The sequence below is a fragment of the Alosa sapidissima genome, chromosome 1 (assembly GCF_018492685.1).
Source record: "Alosa sapidissima isolate fAloSap1 chromosome 1, fAloSap1.pri, whole genome shotgun sequence".
In the NCBI taxonomy this organism is placed as follows: domain Eukaryota; kingdom Metazoa; phylum Chordata; class Actinopteri; order Clupeiformes; family Clupeidae; genus Alosa; species Alosa sapidissima.
In genome coordinates, this window is record NC_055957.1 from 11,314,568 (window position 1) to 11,332,261 (window position 17,694).

General features: G+C 43.3%; 3 protein-coding genes across 8 annotated transcripts; 2 read left to right on the plus strand and 1 right to left on the minus strand.

The window, feature by feature from the left end:
• Positions 1 to 2,363: 2,363 nt before the first annotated feature.
• Positions 2,364 to 7,784, plus strand: slc35a3b (solute carrier family 35 member A3b). 5 transcript variants are annotated; one of them, XM_042058230.1, is made up of 9 exons: positions 2,364 to 2,553; positions 3,176 to 3,266; positions 4,809 to 5,067; positions 5,459 to 5,613; positions 5,808 to 5,930; positions 6,127 to 6,301; positions 6,673 to 6,791; positions 6,881 to 7,014; positions 7,180 to 7,784. In XM_042058230.1, exons 3-9 carry the CDS (start codon positions 4,857 to 4,859, stop codon positions 7,274 to 7,276), a joined length of 1,014 nt encoding a protein of 337 aa, XP_041914164.1. In that variant the 5' UTR covers positions 2,364 to 2,553; positions 3,176 to 3,266; positions 4,809 to 4,856; the 3' UTR covers positions 7,277 to 7,784. The 5 variants fall into 5 exon arrangements, with proteins under 5 accessions (XP_041914164.1, XP_041914162.1, XP_041914160.1 ...); XM_042058231.1 differs by lacking the exon at positions 2,364 to 2,553 and adding an exon at positions 2,561 to 2,702; XM_042058228.1 differs by lacking the exon at positions 3,176 to 3,266.
• A 965-nt stretch (positions 7,785 to 8,749) lies between these two features.
• On the minus strand, positions 8,750 to 13,844 carry fam78ba (family with sequence similarity 78 member Ba). Of its 2 annotated transcripts, none has more exons than XM_042058251.1 (3): positions 13,783 to 13,844; positions 12,027 to 13,068; positions 8,750 to 11,615 (listed from the first exon to the last, which is right to left on the minus strand). In XM_042058251.1, exons 2-3 carry the CDS (start codon positions 12,359 to 12,361, stop codon positions 11,093 to 11,095), a joined length of 858 nt encoding a protein of 285 aa, XP_041914185.1. In that variant the 5' UTR covers positions 12,362 to 13,068; positions 13,783 to 13,844; the 3' UTR covers positions 8,750 to 11,092. The 2 variants fall into 2 exon arrangements, with proteins under 2 accessions (XP_041914185.1, XP_041914187.1); XM_042058253.1 differs by lacking the exon at positions 13,783 to 13,844 and having other exon boundaries at positions 12,027 to 12,433; positions 12,596 to 13,317.
• cmpk (cytidylate kinase) lies at positions 13,444 to 17,518 on the plus strand. Its single transcript, XM_042058256.1, has 6 exons — positions 13,444 to 13,699; positions 14,475 to 14,621; positions 14,923 to 15,075; positions 15,461 to 15,537; positions 15,769 to 15,865; positions 16,072 to 17,518. The coding sequence occupies exons 1-6, from the start codon at positions 13,556 to 13,558 to the stop codon at positions 16,111 to 16,113; spliced, it is 660 nt and encodes a 219-aa protein (XP_041914190.1). The 5' UTR covers positions 13,444 to 13,555; the 3' UTR covers positions 16,114 to 17,518.
• The last annotated feature ends 176 nt before the right edge of the window (positions 17,519 to 17,694 follow it).

Sequence of the window (17,694 nt, forward strand, 5' to 3'; positions counted from 1 at the left end):
CCATGGGTACCACCTGCAGTTCAGGACCAGACCCTGTGTGACGAGGGCACCTACGGTTACCTTGGTGAGCAGTGCCATCCACGCTCAGACCTTACGTGCAGAGCTATCCACCCTCCTGGATAAGAGGGCGATAAGGGAAGTCAGGTGTTAAGACCCCCAAGCGGGGTTCTTCTCCCGTTATTTTCTTGTACCCAAGCGCACAGGGGACCTTCATCCTAAGGGTACCTCCGGTCCCTGAGGTGCAGATTCATCACAGTTCCGAGGGTTCGCCGCATGTCTCAGTCGCTTCACGTTGCACGCCCAGGTGGAGTGGAAACTCTGCCTTCGCCTCTTGGGCCTTATGGTGGCAATGGTGCAGGTAGTCCCCCTTGCCCTCCTTCACATGTGCCCAGTCCAGAGGTGCCTGTTGAGCCTAGGCCTGTGCCCCAAGGCCCTCCCAGGCCAAGGTGACTGTGTCCCGCAGGCTTCACAGGGCCCTACACTGGTGGAGAGATCCCGCCAACACAGAGAGGGGGAGTGCCATGGGACCGGTGATTCGTCGCCGGGTCGTATTTACAGACGCATCCCCAGTAGGCTGGGGCGCCGTTCTCGATGGTCAGGGCATCAATGGTCTCTAGACAGAACCTTGGCTATCCCAGCACATCAATATCCTGGAGCTGAGGGCCGCTCTCCTCACCCTCCGGCACTTTCTACCGTGGCTAAGAGGCCAACATGTGATGGTGAGGACCGACAGCATGGTGACTGCGGCCTACATCAACAGACAGGGGGGCTTGGGGTCTCCAGGTCTTTGCAACCTGGCGACAGACCTGTGGATCTGGGCTCATCCCCTGTTCAGCTCTTTCAGAGCAGTTCATGTGCCGGGGGCCTTGAATGCTGTGGGCAACATCTTGTCAAGAGGGGGCCCACATCCTGGAGAGTGGAGGCTCTAGTTAGCTTCTTCCTATTCACAAAGGCTAACTAGCAAACATGTTTTTAGTTTCTTATAATATATTAATTATTCAGTTAGCCTATACATAATCCTCACATAACAATCTTTACATGCTATTACAGACGTATTACATGGTCCTAAACAAATTGTTATGATATTATGTTATAGTTTACCTGTTACTGCTGAGCATCATGTGAGGGTAGCGATATAATTCACAAGCGCCTTCTCAGTGTATAGGTAGAGGGTGTGGCCTCATTTAGGGTTACATATGGGTATTTGTGTGTGTAGGGGTAAGGGTAGGGGTGGGATGGGCAAACATGTCATCATAGCACCCTGGACATCAAAACAATACCCTCAGGTACAATATTTCATTAGTATGCAAATCTAGTAGTAACAGTTCGGCATTTAGCTTAGAGTTTCAAGCATTTTATTCAAATACTAAATAAATAGTTAAAATACAGATAAATAATATAAATAGATAGTTAAAATACAGTAATCAACCTTGCTTCTAAACATGTTTCAAGTAAATTCTTCAGAAAGCCATCAACCTGTTTCATGGTCCAATTTTTCATGAATTATTCATTATCCGAGACAACAATTTTAACCATGTACATTCATTTCAAGCATTTTCTCTAGTCTTGATCTTAAATCTGAGCATGGCATTGAATTCTCTATATGTGAAAACCTATAAAAGCACATTACATTCAGGTTTTTACCTTGTACAGTCCAAAAGATAAGTGATTCATTAGATTTTGACCTGGCAGCGGCGGCCATATTTGATTTCTCCATTTTGAGGCATTATGGGACATTTTTGAGCCTGGCATACAGAAGATTTGAATTCAGCACCCTTCAAAACCCCTAAAAATGTTGTATGCCAAAAATTAACATGATTTGCCTTCGGGGCTTTAAATAAGCACATTTTCCAAAATCCTGCCTAGTCTAGAGACTGTTAAGAAGCTGAAGACACGAGAAGTTAAAATAATAAAGACACCCCTCCAGGAAAAGCGATGGGAAATATTAATTTATTTTAATATATTAATAATATTATGGGAAATATTTGGAAAGGTTCTTAAAGAAGATGACAGTAGTGCAAGTTGTGTTCTATTTCTTGCGAAGCCATTTAAAAGTATGACAGCCACAAAAAAGGCACGACCGGCCTACCAGAAAGCACATTCTAGGGATAAGCTACATGTCATTAGTTATGACATTTCTTTTCCTTTTTGCCTTTTCTGATAGCAGAATGTAGGCTACAGTGTGCCACTGCCAAGTATGGTAGTTATTTGAGCTAAGCTCATCACAAACGCGGCACTGGTAGACTAAGCCCTTATTATAGTCATCATGGTTGTAAAACAGGATATTTCCTTTTGCACTGTGTCTGGCCTCGCGCCACCAGATGTCGCTAGACAGGTTTTTCAACATCGAAGGTGAGCAGAAGCACCGACGAGTTGAAATATGACACATACATTTTTATTGTGGTGTGAAAACCAAGATATCCACATCACGGGCAGAGGACATTCGGTATGGACAGAATTAACAGGCTCCTGTAGATTATTCCTGTAGCGCCGTCGGTGTGACTTGAGGGGAGAGATGCGTCACTCGTAGGCTACATTCTTCCAGTTGTTCAGGTAGGCTACACAGAACACAATACGACCTTAAAAACTTATAGTGTAACTTCAATGGAAATCTGCTTGCCAGCTATTGAGAAGACCTCAGTCGAACTCTGATTTGTGTTTCTCTGAACTAGTCTGTTGCCACTCTGTCGCCGTCCATACACGTGTGTATAAATTCAAGAAGCCTCTTTAGATCTAGGCCTATATGTAAAAAGGGCGGTAGGCTATTTAAATATCATTATATGTCACAGAATGGTCTGTGGTCAGGCTTGGTTTGTTTTGTTATCCCATTGATATGAAATAGGTAGCCTACAGTATGTTCGGATGAGACTCATAGATTTGATTAGCTTAAAAGCTTATAAAATGGACACTTGGAAATTTAGAATATAATGTGACAGCTCTTCCTTTGAATGCCTATAGTCATATTGTGGTGATTACAGACACATTTTAATAGACATGTTGGTTTCAGTGTCTCTCAATCAATGTCATCTTTAGTTGCTACTACATATGCTTGCTAGTATTCAAATGTATGCAAACTGTAAAATGACAGAGGATTTTGGATGTTGAAACATAGCTGTAAGGTTGTTTCTGTATGTCTGTGTGCGTGTATGCCCATGTATTTTTCTTGTGTACCCAGTTCTTGTAGTTCCGATACTTTTGACAATAAGTCGGTGAATACTAACACTCAAGAGAAAACAACTAGCATCAGTGCTGGGACAGACTCTAAGGTGGGGAGAGCTTCCTGGCTGAGAGTGGCTTCTAGAGCACAGAGGGGGGATTGTGCGGGTGGCTCTCCCAGCAGACGTGGCTGGGGCTGGGCCACATAAGGAGCATTCTATGCTCCCTTCACCTGGCTTGACTTAACTGCTCCGTATTCATTATAAATGCTATCCAGAAGTCATCCCCAAAACTCCTCTAATACTCAACTTCCCTAAAGACTTGAGAGTCTTAATTAGTCAACCTTGTTCTGCGACAAATATCCAGCCTTCTGGAGATATGTACATGACAAATTTAGGTTTGTAGACACAAAGGAGTGATCCTTGAGTAAGTGTGTCAGATATTACACCTCTTTGAGCCATAACGACCACAGCCAAGTCTTTTTGATGAAAGACACCTGGCTTATTAGTCACTGCTATCACATCATCCTGAAGTCCTCTAACATATGATGAAATTAATGTGTTTTGAGAACTTTCAGAGTGTAGTTGGGGGCTTAGAGGTGAGTTCAGAGTTCAACAAGCCTCTCACAAAGCAGTTACACCTTTAAGGACCATTTTGAAATCATACAATATCCTTCTAACTATCCGGCTTCATGCACAAGGGAGTGGTTCTTACAGTAGTAGCAGCCATAAACACAGCCTAGCCTTGTACACTACACACACACACACACACACACACACACGTGCGTATATACATAAGCATACACACACCCACATAGTCACTTCAGTGAGCTCTAAGATGGAAGAGGACTGAGGGGATTTGTTCTAGATGGAAAAGCAGGGCATGCTCAGATGTAAGCTGTGGTCGTCCAGCCCCAATGATGAGGTAAAGACTCAGTATGTGTAGAGAGAGTTGTTCTTTCTTCTCTTTTTCTATTCTGAATTTCTATTCAGTGTAATTTGAATTCTAATGGCTTATAATTTCCATGTAATCAATAATCCATAGTAAAATAGTTTAAACCATACTAAAATAGTTTATTGTTGACAATCAGTATACATTTAAACTATTTTAAACTGATGAGGGAACAATGAAGAGCCTGAAACATGTTTCAAGTAAATATGACAATGTTCTGACAAGGTTTTCGGCATACAGGGTTAATCTGTGATCAGTTAATCTGAATGCTAACCCAAATATGTCCAAATATTAGCCTGACAAGCCAGACCCACATTAAAATGTAGCAAATGTAATTTGCTGCCGATAGGGTGCGTCTAGATTTATAGGCTATCCAAATATCTCAGTATCTCAGAAATACAGATACGCACAGTCTAGTGCGCACAGCCTATTGTGCTGGAGGCACTTAGATTGTGTTTGTAGAAGGTGACTCATTAAACAACGGCCATGACATGAGTATGTGGCATACACTGGCTAAACATTTGTTCCTTCTCTCTTTGCACACCTCTAGATGCTCCCTGCCCTATGCAGAGATTTCTACCGCATTACTTGTCTTCTCTGGGTTTCGCTGTCTTCTCCATATCAAGTGATGTATGGATCTGACACCGCTCTGATCTCCTGCCTCTCATGCTGATCTTCTGGCATTTTTGTCTCTCGTGCAGCTCAGCCCACCGGAATCCAGTTCTTTGCCAGCGTATGAAAGCGAAAAGATGTCTCCCTCACCCGCGGTTACCCCGCCAACAAAGCTGAAGTACATCTCCCTGGGAGTTCTGGTGCTGCAGAACACATCGCTGGTGCTGACCATGCGCTATTCTCGCACTCTCAAGGAAGACGGCCCGCGCTACCTGGCCTCATCCGCAGTGGTGTCGGCCGAGATGTTGAAGATTGTGGCCTGCATTTTTCTCATCTTCAGGGACCATAGTAAGTGCTACCGTCCCTTGCTCTCCAGCCCCGGTGGATGTCATTCTGCCTTGTGGCCCATCATGTCTCAGAGCTTTCCCTGTAAGCCTCAGATTGCTCTTTTCATTTCAGGGATAATGCATTCAATGACCATAGCAGCTGATTACAAGGTTGTTGCGCTGTTCTGTTTGTCTCCAGGGAGGGTTCTGTTTGTTTGTGGTATTTGAAATAACTTAGTGTAAATGTTGTCTCCATTAACATCATCAGACTACAACAGAGATAGATAGAGATATGACATGATATGACCGTGATGTTAGTTTTCAGGTTTTGTCAAACAGTTTCTGCTGATTACTCCAGATCTCAACTTGTTTTTGTTTGTTTGTTTGTTTATTTGGTTTTGTTTGTTCTCTAGCATTTAGCTGGAGGGCTTTGAATCATGTATTGAGGGAGGAGATTGTGAACAAGCCCAAGGAAACCCTCAAGCTCGCAATTCCATCTGGCATCTACACATTTCAGAATAACTTGCTCTACGTCGCCCTCTCCAACCTGGATGCTGCCACTTACCAGGTAAACAAACTACAGGTATATGTATGTTATTTGTCTTCATAAGTCATTATACTTGTAGGATGCTTTTCTGTGGGATACAAATTACATTTATACCAATCAGTACATTGTGAGAGTGGTACACATCTTGGAGAGTGGCACACACACACACACACACACACACACACATTCACACACATATATTGTTTGTGTACCAGGTAACCTATCAACTGAAGATCTTGACCACAGCGCTGTTCTCCATGTCCATGCTAGGGAAGAGACTGGGGATCTACCAATGGCTTTCTCTGCTCGTTCTAATGGCTGGGATTGCTCTTGTCCAGGTAAATGTCAATAATGTGCAACTGTTTAACCTGAATTATGATGCATTAGTTATGATACATTTTCCCAGAGATTTCTATACGAATTGTGATTGTGGTGTGTAATTAAGGGTGTGTGTGTGTGTGTGTGTGTGTGTGTGTGTGTGTCTGTGTGTCTGTGTGTCTGTGTGTGTACATATACATCCTGTTACTTATCCAGTGGCCAGCAGAGGCACCAGGAACTCCCGAGCAAACAGAGGCCTCGTCCAGCTCCCAGCTGGTTGGTGTGCTGGCTGTTCTGGCAGCGTGTTGCTCCAGTGGCTTTGCTGGTGTTTACTTTGAGAAGATTCTCAAGGAGACCACACAAAGTGTATGGGTCCGGAACATCCAGTTAGGTTAGTCATTGACATTTACTTTTAATTAAGTGTCCTGTCTAAAGCAACTTAGTTATACTTTGAACAAAACACAGTCAACCCCCCCCCCCCCCCCCCCCCCCCCCACACACACACACACACACACACACACACACATTGGGAATAAATGTTTCTTTGAATATACTCTTTTCAGGTTGTATTCTTAATAACTTACTACAGTTCACTACAGTACATTCATGTTGTGTTTCTCTCTCTCTCTCTCTCTCTCTCTCTCTCTCTCTCTCTCTCTCTCTCTCTCTCTCTCTCTCTGTCACACACACACACACACACACACTAGGAACATGTTCTCAACATCCATTCATATCTGTGTCTATTCTATTATGTCTATTCAGGTTTATCCGGGCTCATCTTTGGTCTGGTGGTCATGTTTGTTCACGATGGAGAGGCTGTCAGAGAGTCCAGTATGTTCCGGGGATACAACAGACTCACTTGGACAGTTGTTTTGTTACAGGTGTGTCATTTGGCTGTTTCATTATATTTAAAGAGAATTTCATCATCATGTGTTACTGCAATCTTCGATTCTTTTTTCTCTATTGACAGGCTTTTGGCGGTTTGGTCATTGCAACTGTAATCAAATATGCAGACAACATTTTGAAGAGCTTTGCCGCACCGTTCTCAATCATTTTGTCCTGTATCATTTCTTACCTCTGGCTAGCGGACTTTGATCCTACCAGGTACAAGCACACTAGGAAATTTCAAGAGAAGCTTAGCACATCCTGTCACCTCACTACCAAAAGCCCTCTAGGACTGTTTCACAGACCGTCTGAACAGAGCTCTAATTGTACTTTACCCAGCTCACATGCGTGTCCAAGCTAAATATATTATTTCTTCTGTTACAGTTTGTTCTTCCTTGGCACGGTGCTGGTCATCGCCGCCACGGTTCTGTACGGATACGGGGAAAGAGCGAAGGCAGCTGGGAGTCCACAGAGTGTGTAAAGAGGCCAGGCACCACACAGGAGGAAGTGGAGCACAGCGAGGGTCCGCAGTAGGGAGGAAAGACCAGGTTCCAATAAAGGGTGGAGAAGAGATGAAATGAAATGAAACGGCATCGGGTTGCACATCAGTGGGACAGGCCGTTTGGGTGAACAAAGAGATGATGGAAAAATGCACTAACAAGAGGAGACAGTTCGCCTCTGCATTGAGGTCCAATTGCCTTTTCAGGAGGATGCTCCGGTAGACCTGAAATGGTCTACAGCTGATCATTCGTATTATGCATCTGATGGCGCACACAACAAACGGCCAAGTCAGAGAGCTGAGCTCTAAAGAGCTCAAACATGTTTACTGGGACGAGGGGACACTGGGGCAGTATGCGAGTGTTCCCAGTAGAATTTTTGTTACAATAGTAGCCTGTGGACTCAATATGAGGATGGATGGATTTGTATGTACAATAGAGTCTACAGCATTTCGAGAGAGAAATTATAATCAATAAAGTTCTGCCTACAATTTTCAAGTGTTAAGCTGAAGCCTCTCCACGGAAGGTTTTAACATTAATTTTAACAAGCTTGCAACAACACACGCAAGAATAGGGCAGTACACAATGCCCACCAAATTAATTGAATTTTTCATCAATTGAAACTGACAACATACAGCTGTAGGAGACAATGGAAAGTTAACAGGTTTTATTTATTTATTAGAAGTTTTCAGGTAAAGCATTTTAACCTCATTGCTCTAAGCTTGTGCATTCAGCACAAAGCATACTGAGTCAGTCACAGGTATCTTATGCAAAAAAACATGCATGCAAAGAAAAAATTGTAACAATTTAAACAATATTTTATTTACCTTGGATTCAAGTCAGCTTTTCAGTCATGCCTAAAGATTCAGCACCATAATCATTCTTACCTTGCATAGTCTTGTGTTCATTGGGTGAAAGTTATTACCAATGTTGTCTGTCTGTCTATTCATACTGATGTAAAAAGAACAGAAAGAAGGCCATGCATTTAACTCTGGTGTTAAGATATTATTTTAAGGAAAATTATCACCTTGTCATATTACATCCATCCATACTCAGTTTTGCTGCTCAAATCATACAGAAAATACAATCTTGTCTTTGTGATGTGGCATTTCAGATAATGTTACATTATGCATTTTGATTCTGGATTGAGGTAACATTGATTTAGAAGCAAAAACATCTCTAAACGTAAACTGTAATCATAGTACCCACAGAAGAAACAAGATGAGGTAAGACAGCACAACATGAACTGAATGGTTGTTGCAGTATTTGTGATGCACTTCCTGTGTGAAAAATAGGACCAGTCTGTTTTTACTGGGACACAGGGGGAAAAAATTCATAAAATAAGTAGACATACATACTGTCGAAAACGATCAGTCTGTTATATTAACAAACATTGCAATTCAAGTTTGGAACCATCTTTCTCCATACATGGAAGAGGAGCAAAGATTTTATGCACACAAAAGAGACTTTATGGACAGAGCAGAAGTGATAAAGACCTGTCTCGCTCCTTCACTGTTTGTATTGAAATTGTGTAAGCTATAGCACTGATGCTCTGCCAATAGTGAACCCCTTTTGAAGTAATAAAAAAAAATCCCTTGGGAGAAAAGAAGGTTCTGCCATCTTGGAATAAATACACCTTATGTCATCTTGGACAACTCTCTTGAAATGAAATGAAGATTGTTTTTGTCTTCAGTGTTAGCACTTGCAGTAAACTTACATTCCCGTAGTGGTTCTTTATCTGTAAATTATGTTGAAATAAAAATTGTAATTGTAATAATTTTCATCATGCAATCATGTTATATGACTTTACTTGTACTTGTTTTTACCTGAAGTTCACTGGTTTATGGTATGATAGTATAGTGACAGATAAATGTCTTCTCAAATTAGAGAAAATCATTCTCATTGCCTTGAATACAGTCATGGTATAAAAACACTGGTATCAAATATCTCAGTCTCTTCCCTGTGTTGATGGTGCTGGTGGTCCAAATGTGATTTTAGATGGTGTACTGGGCACTCCAGTGGCTTACCCATTCACTACGAGTGTCATCATTTAGTGATGTTTTTAAAGGAAAGGTGCTGGCGACTTAAGGAGACCCTACTTCAGGCCAGACAGTGATGGGCAGACCACTTTGAAACGGAGGAGACCAGCGTGAAGTGCAGAAAAGAAACAGGTATGGAATTTAATTAATCACTGCAGATTATGCCTAGGGGCTGTGGTGGTGACCACTTGATGGAGTGGTCACCCTGAGACTGCAATGAGCATTTCAAAAGCTCCTGGACTTGGACAAGTCACAATACTGACTGACCTCTGACATCCATATCAGAGTCAGCAGGAGCCAGAGATCAAATGGTGAAAATCTACTGTATGTACCTGTAACTGTCCAAATTGATTCTGCATTGTACTTTCTCATTATTGTTATTTTTTGCAGCACTGGTGGAATTCAATTAGTTGATTTCTACGAATCATGACAAAAACATGATGCACTGATACACATATAATCAAAGTCCTCACTCAGTCTTTTGTTTTACAACAACACTGTGACACAATCAACCGATACAAAGACAAGAAAAGAGCATGGACCTAGCTGTAGATGACTGCTTTCCCTTACGTTTCTTGGGGAAGCTGCCATGGACACACCCTCAGCTCCCAAAGAGCTATGTCTCTGCCTTTGTGCCTGGGGTGGTGAGCCTGCAGACACTGCTGAAGTCAACAGCTATCAGCCTCAATCCTAGAACACAGAATAATCACACCAGGCCAGTCCTGGCCGTGGCGTCCAGGTCTCCACAACGTAATACACACCTACAGAGAGGAGACGGGGGGCGCGGTGAGACATGGAAAAATCAGGGGGAGGTTTGGAAAAAAGACAGATGGGAGGGGATAATGGAAGCAAGGGAGCGGCACAGATGGAGTGTGTGTGTGTGTGTGTGTGTGCGCGTGTGTATGTGTATGTGTGTGTGTGTGTATATACAGTATGTCTGTGTGAGTGAGTGTGTGTGTGTGTGTGTATCACACGACTCACTCACAGTGCTGCACCTCTGCTTTGAACCTATTATGTTCAGACTACTATTCTCATGCAAGGCAAAGGAAGGTGTGTTCATTGAAGGTAGTGGTTTAAATGCTCATCAGTGGTGGTGGTGATGGTGGTGATGGTGGTGACGCATGCTCTCTCCTCCTCAAATAATCGGAGCTGTTTCAGTATCTAAATTAGTCAATTAAAAACAAATGGTTTAGTTCTCTGTAAACCAATTAAATTAAACTACAAATTATTGAATATATGTTTTTTTAAGTCTATGAAAGTGTTGCTCTTAATTTTTTTTTGTTTCACCACAAACTTCTTGGCTACAAGCACTGTTTCATTTGGTTTGTACTGTCCGAGTGCAGGGGCTTACAGTCCCCTCTGTCCCAGAGACCTGCAGAATCTCATGCCACCTGACACCAAATCGCCGACTTTCCTTCCAGAGCATCAGTTTTCTAACTCTCTCTCTCTCTCTCTCTCTCTCTCTCTCTCTCTCTCTCTCTCTCTCTCTCTCTCTCTCTCTCTCTCTTTTCCTCTCATGCAGTGTACAGTGTATTGGTTGCAAATGAGTGCTGTGCAGAACCATCCACTTTTCAGTTCAACCAAGCCTCTCCAAAGCCACGTTTCACCACAAATCCAGTTTGGCGGCCCCGTGCTCTCCACTCTGCTGTCCGCACATCTGGATCTCCAGTAGCTCCTAGCCTCTGTTTGGGTTGGGGGTGGGGAGGGATTCTTTTTCCAACCCAGCCACTCCCACGCGTGAGTTCTTAGGTCCACTGGCGGCTACTTGGGGGGAATGACCACGAGTGGAGCGCCTCTCCTGGGACGCCACATGAGCACCTGTGCGTCGTTGGCATTCGGCCGGCCCAGCGCGTTGGGCGGGATGGGCTCCGGGTTGTTGAGGATGTGGGGCTGCTCTTGGTGCGGCCGTCCCACCAGGGAGGCGCGTGAGCCAAGCGGCATGCCGGGCTCCACGGCGATGTCCACACGCATGCGCCAGCGGATGGTCTGCAGCACGATGCGCTCTTTTGTGACGGCGTTGAGTGCCACCAGCCAGGTGATGAAGCTCTGGTCACGGGTGATATGCGTCAGCATGGGCGTGTTACTGTTGCTGATGGGCACTGCCCAGGTCACACTGGGGTAGAAGTTGTCGTTCATGCTGACGGTCAAGCGCGAGGGTTTGTACGTGGGTCCCACCAGCGTGACTGTCTCAGTGGTGTTGCCGTACCAGGGGTAGCTGACGCCGTCGGAGTCGCTGATGGCCTTGACACGGCCCTCGCGCAACTCTGGAAGCTCCCAGCTGGACCTGGGAGAAGACCACAGTGGTGGGAGGGAGAGAAAGAGAGATAGTGAGAGGAAAAATGAGAGAAGAGCTAAGATGGGTTAAGATGGCGCAAGGGATCAGTTCATGCTCTTTGCTGAGGCAAAGGTTGATACTCTGGAGGTGAGAAAGAGGAGCTTAAGACTTAATCTCGTGCAAATATTATGTGTGATTCAGGAGATGGGAGAGAGGGGATGGGGAAGGAAAGGAAGTCTATCCTTGATATATTAATTAAACAAAATCATTTTAAAACAGCCAAACAATTTTCAGAAATTGACAGAACTGCATTTGTTGATGTCTGTCAACCCACCATGCAATTGAACAAAAGTGTGCCATCACTGCATATTCTGCAATTAGTGGCATTTAGAAAAAGAAGTTTATATAGCCTATACTTACATTCCAATGTCCCCATATGTATTATAGAATTCCATCTGAGTGCAAGCTTGAATCCAGCCTACAGTCCAGGTCTCATTTCGTGGCACAGGAGGCATCACAATACCCGCAGAAGCCCTGAAATAGGGCGTCTTGTAGCGCAGCACAATCGGTGAGTTCTCCTCAATCACGGTAGGGCACTGGTCAATGGAGGCCGAGACCTCATACACAACAATATTCTCCCGTCTGATTCGCGGCTTGCAGGCGATGCTCTGAATGCAACCCATGGTGCTAGTTAGAAGCAGTGCCAGAACGACCACCGACGGTAGAATGAGTTCTGATTTAACCAGTTTATTCATCGGTGCCTTTGCTTTTCCATAATCAGCCTCGAATTGCAGAGTATGATCATCTTCAGTGGGCACTGGACCGAACTATCAAATCGGGCAAATGTGGAAAAACACAAACACAGGTGATAGAAATATCCACATTTTGTTACATAAAAATCATGCTATCCTCAGAATCTGGGACATACTAAGCAGTTATAGAAAAAGATGCAACCTTATCAGGGTAAGGAGGGTACGACACACCGATACCTCTCCCAGTCTCTTCCCGGCGCGTTAGAGTTCCGCACTGCCCTTGGTGCTTGTCCCCAACAGATGCGTTTCGGCCTCCTCCAGTTTGATAACCTGGCGTGAGACCCCTTCTTTCCCCATTCACACGTCCAGCTATAGGTCTGAGCCCTTTGATCTTTGTTTTCCTGCCACGCGTTGTCATGTCAGTGGCGTGCAGGCAGCTGGTGAGGCAGGGAGGGAGTCCGGGTTTCTCTACCCGCGGCGGCTGACATTCCCAACATCATCATGATGCGGCGCCCTAAAAAATCTGGGATCAGGAGGGACGCCGTTGACTAGCCTAAATTGAACATAAGCTCAAGGAAGCAAATCCAAAATCTGGAAACATCGGCAAGGAATCATGAACAGGCAGCTTAGGCCTATACACTGCCCAAGGGTCGGTCTCATTTCATTGCTCTTTGTGCGTTGCCATCATCCACATCAGATACCCTGCACAACTGAGGAAAGAAACAAAAGCACCGATGAAGGCTTCACAAACACAAACGTGGTCTTTACACGCTCATTTCAAATTTCCCGTGGTTTGAAATGTTCCATGATTGGCTTAGCAATTGGCAGGCCTGGTCGACTGTTGTCGCTGTCAGTTCAGCACGCTTGATATCACATCTTCGAGGACGGTCGCTGTTCAGCGGGGGTAAGGTGCTGATGCTAGAGAACACAAGCGCAGGGAGGGGGAAACGGGGGTGGGGTGCTACAGTTGCATTGCCCTCTGCATTGAGAGAGTCGCTGTCAATGAGGGGGCGCGGTCTGTACCACATGAACACTCCCTCTCTCTTCTCATTGGATGAACACGTGTACAGCGGATATAGTACCATTGCTGCTACTTCCCCGGTGACACGACACAGCCGGTTTTTAAGCTTGCTATCCGACTCTTTTGGGGTTGGTTGTCATTCATATGTTTGAACACATCACCACTGGCATCAGTTAATGATTTTCAGACTACTACGTAGGCTCGCTGAGAAAGTTCCAAATACAGTGCATCGAGTCGTTTCATCCATGAAGCCTCAAGTTGTATTTGTGTTGGGCGGGCCTGGCGCGGGGAAAGGGACACAATGCGCTAAAATCGTGGAGGTAAGAAACCTCGAATGGAGAGCAATAATTAAAGGGTCATGGTTAAAGTGCTTGGGACTGTAAGTTAACCAAATTATTTTTACCGTTTAAACTTGCATACCCATAGAGTGGATGTGTCTGGTTTTCTTGCCGTGTCATTGGCGTTTGGCTTCCAGTCGCTAGCACATCATTCATTAGCTAACCCAACTTCCGGGTGTCCTCTTAAAAAAATAAAGAGAAAAGTTACAAAATGACTATTAGGGATACATATTTTCAAAACTGTTACATTGTTGCACATTGTTTCCTGTCAGGTTTAATTTCAATGTGGCCTGTTATTAACAGGGTTAACGGGGCCCAGGTGACGTGTCATTTCATTTCAATAATAGCCTATAGCCTAGCATGATGACAGGATTTCAAGGATGTTTGAAGCCACAGTGTAAGTGTCAAATCTTGGAGGTTATGTTAGAACTATTGGGTCATAAATGTATAGGTTATATATTATGACTTCTGAGCATGCCATAATCCTTCACCGTTACTTAAATGATTTATATTGAGTCTCTTCTGAGTAGCAGCACAGAAAATAGGCTACATTTCAACATTATATGATGGTATAAAATTTGAAGCAAAGGTTAAATCTCCACCCTGTTAGGACCTTTGCTCCTTCTTCACAGGTGTAAGTAGCAACAAATAACAGCTCCATATATACAATAGGACAATAGAAATGTTAAGGGATTATTATTAGAGTCTCTTGAAACGTGTGTTTGCCTTTTTGGCTAACCTTTTGTCCTCTCTGTAGAATTACAGCTACACCCATCTATCTGCAGGAGACCTGCTCAGGGAGGAACGCAGCCGAACTGGTTCAGAGTTTGGTCAGCTTATCGACAACTACATCAAAGAGGGAAAAATTGTGCCTGTTGAGATCACCATCAACTTGCTTAAAAAGGTTTGGACTCATTGCTGCAAATGCTGACAGTTATAAAATGGGAACTAATAATGATTGATTGGCTGACATGATATTTTACTCAGTCTGAGCTACTATTTGCAGCTGAATTTGAATATCAGATTAGAATCATGTGTTGGCTCTATTACTGTAAATATTTTAAAGTTAACATTTACTTTTTTAAATAAACTTGTAGACTTCTTTCACGGCTAAATTGATGCCATTTTACTATTTACAAACTTTACTAACATATTTGTTTGTCAGGAAAATATGCCTTACTTTTTATCTTGTGTATTTTATCTAGGCCATGGAATCCACCATGCAGGCAGATGAACAGAAGTTCAGGTTCTTAATCGATGGATTTCCTCGTAACCAAGACAACCTGCAGGGCTGGAACACGGTCATGGATGGCAAAGCTGATGTCAAATTCGTCCTCTTCTTTGACTGTAGCAATGAGGTGAGCCATCATAAGAAAATAAGGCCAAATGTGTGTGTTTTTGTATAAGCTGATAGCAGAGCTGATAATTGTAGGGGATACACCAATGCAGAGCAATGACGCACTGCAAAAACATTATATTAATTCACATTTTGATATATTCTCTGCACAATCTTTTTTATACTGTACAGATACAGTTTGCTTGTACAGAAATAAATATAATGTGTGGAGTAAGATTCCTCTGTGTCTTGTCTCAAATATTTGTTTCTTCTTTCTTCTGTTGAAGATAGTGGCTTCAACTGAAAGGGTCTGTCACAGATGAACAGTGCCAACAAAGATTCAAATTGTGTAATGAACTGTGTGGTTATGCTCTGCTCTCGGCTGATGTGGTGTATCCTTGCAATAGGTGTGTATTGACCGCTGTCTAGAGAGGGGAAAGAGCAGTGGCCGTAGCGATGACAACAGAGAGAGCATGGAGAAGAGGTAAGGACTGCTGCCGAAACTGACCGCTCCCCTCACATACAGGTGTTAGGTCCTTTGGTTCTTACAGTCTGAGAACACAGATTGGTTATTGTTCATTTCGGAGACAAAACCTTCTAATCTGCCACTAGCAATAGAAAAGCACTAGCAATAGCTACAGACACGGCCAAATTATGAACTTGTCTTCGGGAGGTGTGGTTGAATGATCAGAGAAATGTCACCCTTTTCTATTAGGATCCAGACGTACTTGCAGTCCACACGCCCCATCATTGACCTGTTTGAGAAGCAGGGGAAAGTGCGCACCATTGATGCCTCTCGCGGTGTGGATGAGGTGAGCTTGACCTCTCTGGGTGTGCTGGCTTGGCTCAGTATAAAATGCCATCTTGGTATTTCTGAATGGATCTTACCGCCTTGTGTGTGTGTGTGTGTGTGTGTGTGTGTGTGTGTGTGTGTGTGTGTGTGTGTTTTCTGCATTCTGCATCATCCTTTTCTGTGCTGGTTCCCTCTGATCATCTGTCCTGTTTCCTTTCGGTACAGGTGTTTGGGGATGTGAAGAGCGTCTTCAAAAAGGAGGGCTGACAAGTGTCTCGCATGTAGGCTGCCAAGGACTGTGTCCCATCACAATGACTCAACATGTTATTTTTATCAGTGTCAGCAAATACTCTGTTTTGTTCACATGTCCACATTTTTGTTGACTTTTTACTCATGTAATTATAAATATATTTTTGGTAGGTTAGTCTAGAGAAGTAGAAAACTGGTTTGTGTGTGTGTGTATGTGAATGTGAATGTGTGAGAGGGTGCATGTATGTGAATGGAAGGCACTCTAAATCTAGGCATAAGATCCATTCTGAGAAAGGCTGCAGAGCAGTGTTTTGAGTGATACAATAAGTTGTTCCTATGCTTGTTCATGATACATTTACAATTACATAGTGTCTGTGGAGGGCAGGATACAACCCCTCCATGTCAAATTGGGAAGCTGTATAGTGATGAATGTGCATTTCAGGGATGTCTCCTCGCCAGGCCTTGTGCAGTGTCTTACGAGTAAAAATGGCCACAGTTTGATTCCAACCATGGAGCTTCCTTAATTTACTGACTTTGACTCCAGGTTTACACTAAACCAACTGTTTTTGTGAAGGGTCCAGCTCTTCTTCTTTACAGCGAACACTACCCTTGAAGTAAATTACTGATTCATGGATAATGTAGCTCTCATTAACCCTCATTGATTTATTGCCACTTTGACATAATTGACTGAAATACATTTCACATTTCCGTTCCTTCGACTATGGTGGCCTATAGTTAGTCAGACCAGACGTTTTTTTTTATTTTTTATTATTCACCCAGTGATTCCAATTGCCAAGTAAATTTGGTTAATCTGAAAGTCTTGTGGAAACCTGGAGAAAAGGGACTTAGGCTGCTTGTGAAAGGCTGTACCCAGTTCAATACTTAAAACCTTATCATGATGATTTGGACTAAAAGTAGCATTTTTCCTCTAACAGTAAACTGGTATTCAGTTCAAATACATTTCTTTATACTTAATCACTGCTACTTTCATGTTATAAAGATCAGGAGTCCTGTGTTAGACTGAGTATGTTTCTGAGAACAAAATGTTTAATATCTGTCAATGTAAGAAAATAAAACACCTGCTTATTCGTAGGCTTATTCTGACAAGAGTACATCTCTCAGAGGAGATATCTGATTGTGAGAAGACCACAGGGTCAGAGAAACAGCTTGTTAAGGAGCAACTATAAACACCGGATTAAAGCTAGCATCACTGCCGGCATTTTGTTAGATGAAGTTGCAATAATAGTTCTTTGTTTAGCAAGGGCCAGTAATCATGCTTTTTTCCCCTACCCTTCCAACATCAGTTTGCTGTATGCCAAGTCTTGAAAGTCAGTGACAGGTGCACAAATGGCTTTTTCCAAATGTATTTGTTTGTGCTGTAACAACACCTGTTGTTGACAATTAGTAAAGAAAAAGGACCATTGCATTGTCTGATTCTTTCAGTGTCCTTGGTCAAGTCATTACTACAGAAAATATGATCTCTACTCAAGTGAGTTTTCAGTGTAAAGATTTTCTCATTCTCCCTCTCACATAGCCTGGAAAATCCAGACCCTGATTATCTAGAAAGATTAAGGGTCTGGCCAAGAACAATGTAATGGC

Coding starts and splice junctions, on each gene's coding strand:
- slc35a3b (XM_042058226.1), top strand. CDS start 3,099: ATGTTGAAACATAGCTGTAAGGTTGTTTCTGTATGTCTGTGTGCGTGT. Junction 5,614..5,807: donor TGGATGCTGCCACTTACCAG/GTAAACAAACTA, acceptor TTTGTGTACCAG/GTAACCTATCAACTGAAGAT. Junction 5,931..6,126: donor CTGGGATTGCTCTTGTCCAG/GTAAATGTCAAT, acceptor TTACTTATCCAG/TGGCCAGCAGAGGCACCAGG.
- fam78ba (XM_042058251.1), bottom strand. CDS start 12,361: ATGAATAAACTGGTTAAATCAGAACTCATTCTACCGTCGGTGGTCGTT. Junction 11,616..12,026: donor ACATATGGGGACATTGGAAT/GTAAGTATAGGC, acceptor GTCTTCTCCCAG/GTCCAGCTGGGAGCTTCCAG.
- cmpk (XM_042058256.1), top strand. CDS start 13,556: ATGATTTTCAGACTACTACGTAGGCTCGCTGAGAAAGTTCCAAATACA. Junction 13,700..14,474: donor AATGCGCTAAAATCGTGGAG/GTAAGAAACCTC, acceptor TCCTCTCTGTAG/AATTACAGCTACACCCATCT. Junction 15,076..15,460: donor TCTTTGACTGTAGCAATGAG/GTGAGCCATCAT, acceptor TCCTTGCAATAG/GTGTGTATTGACCGCTGTCT.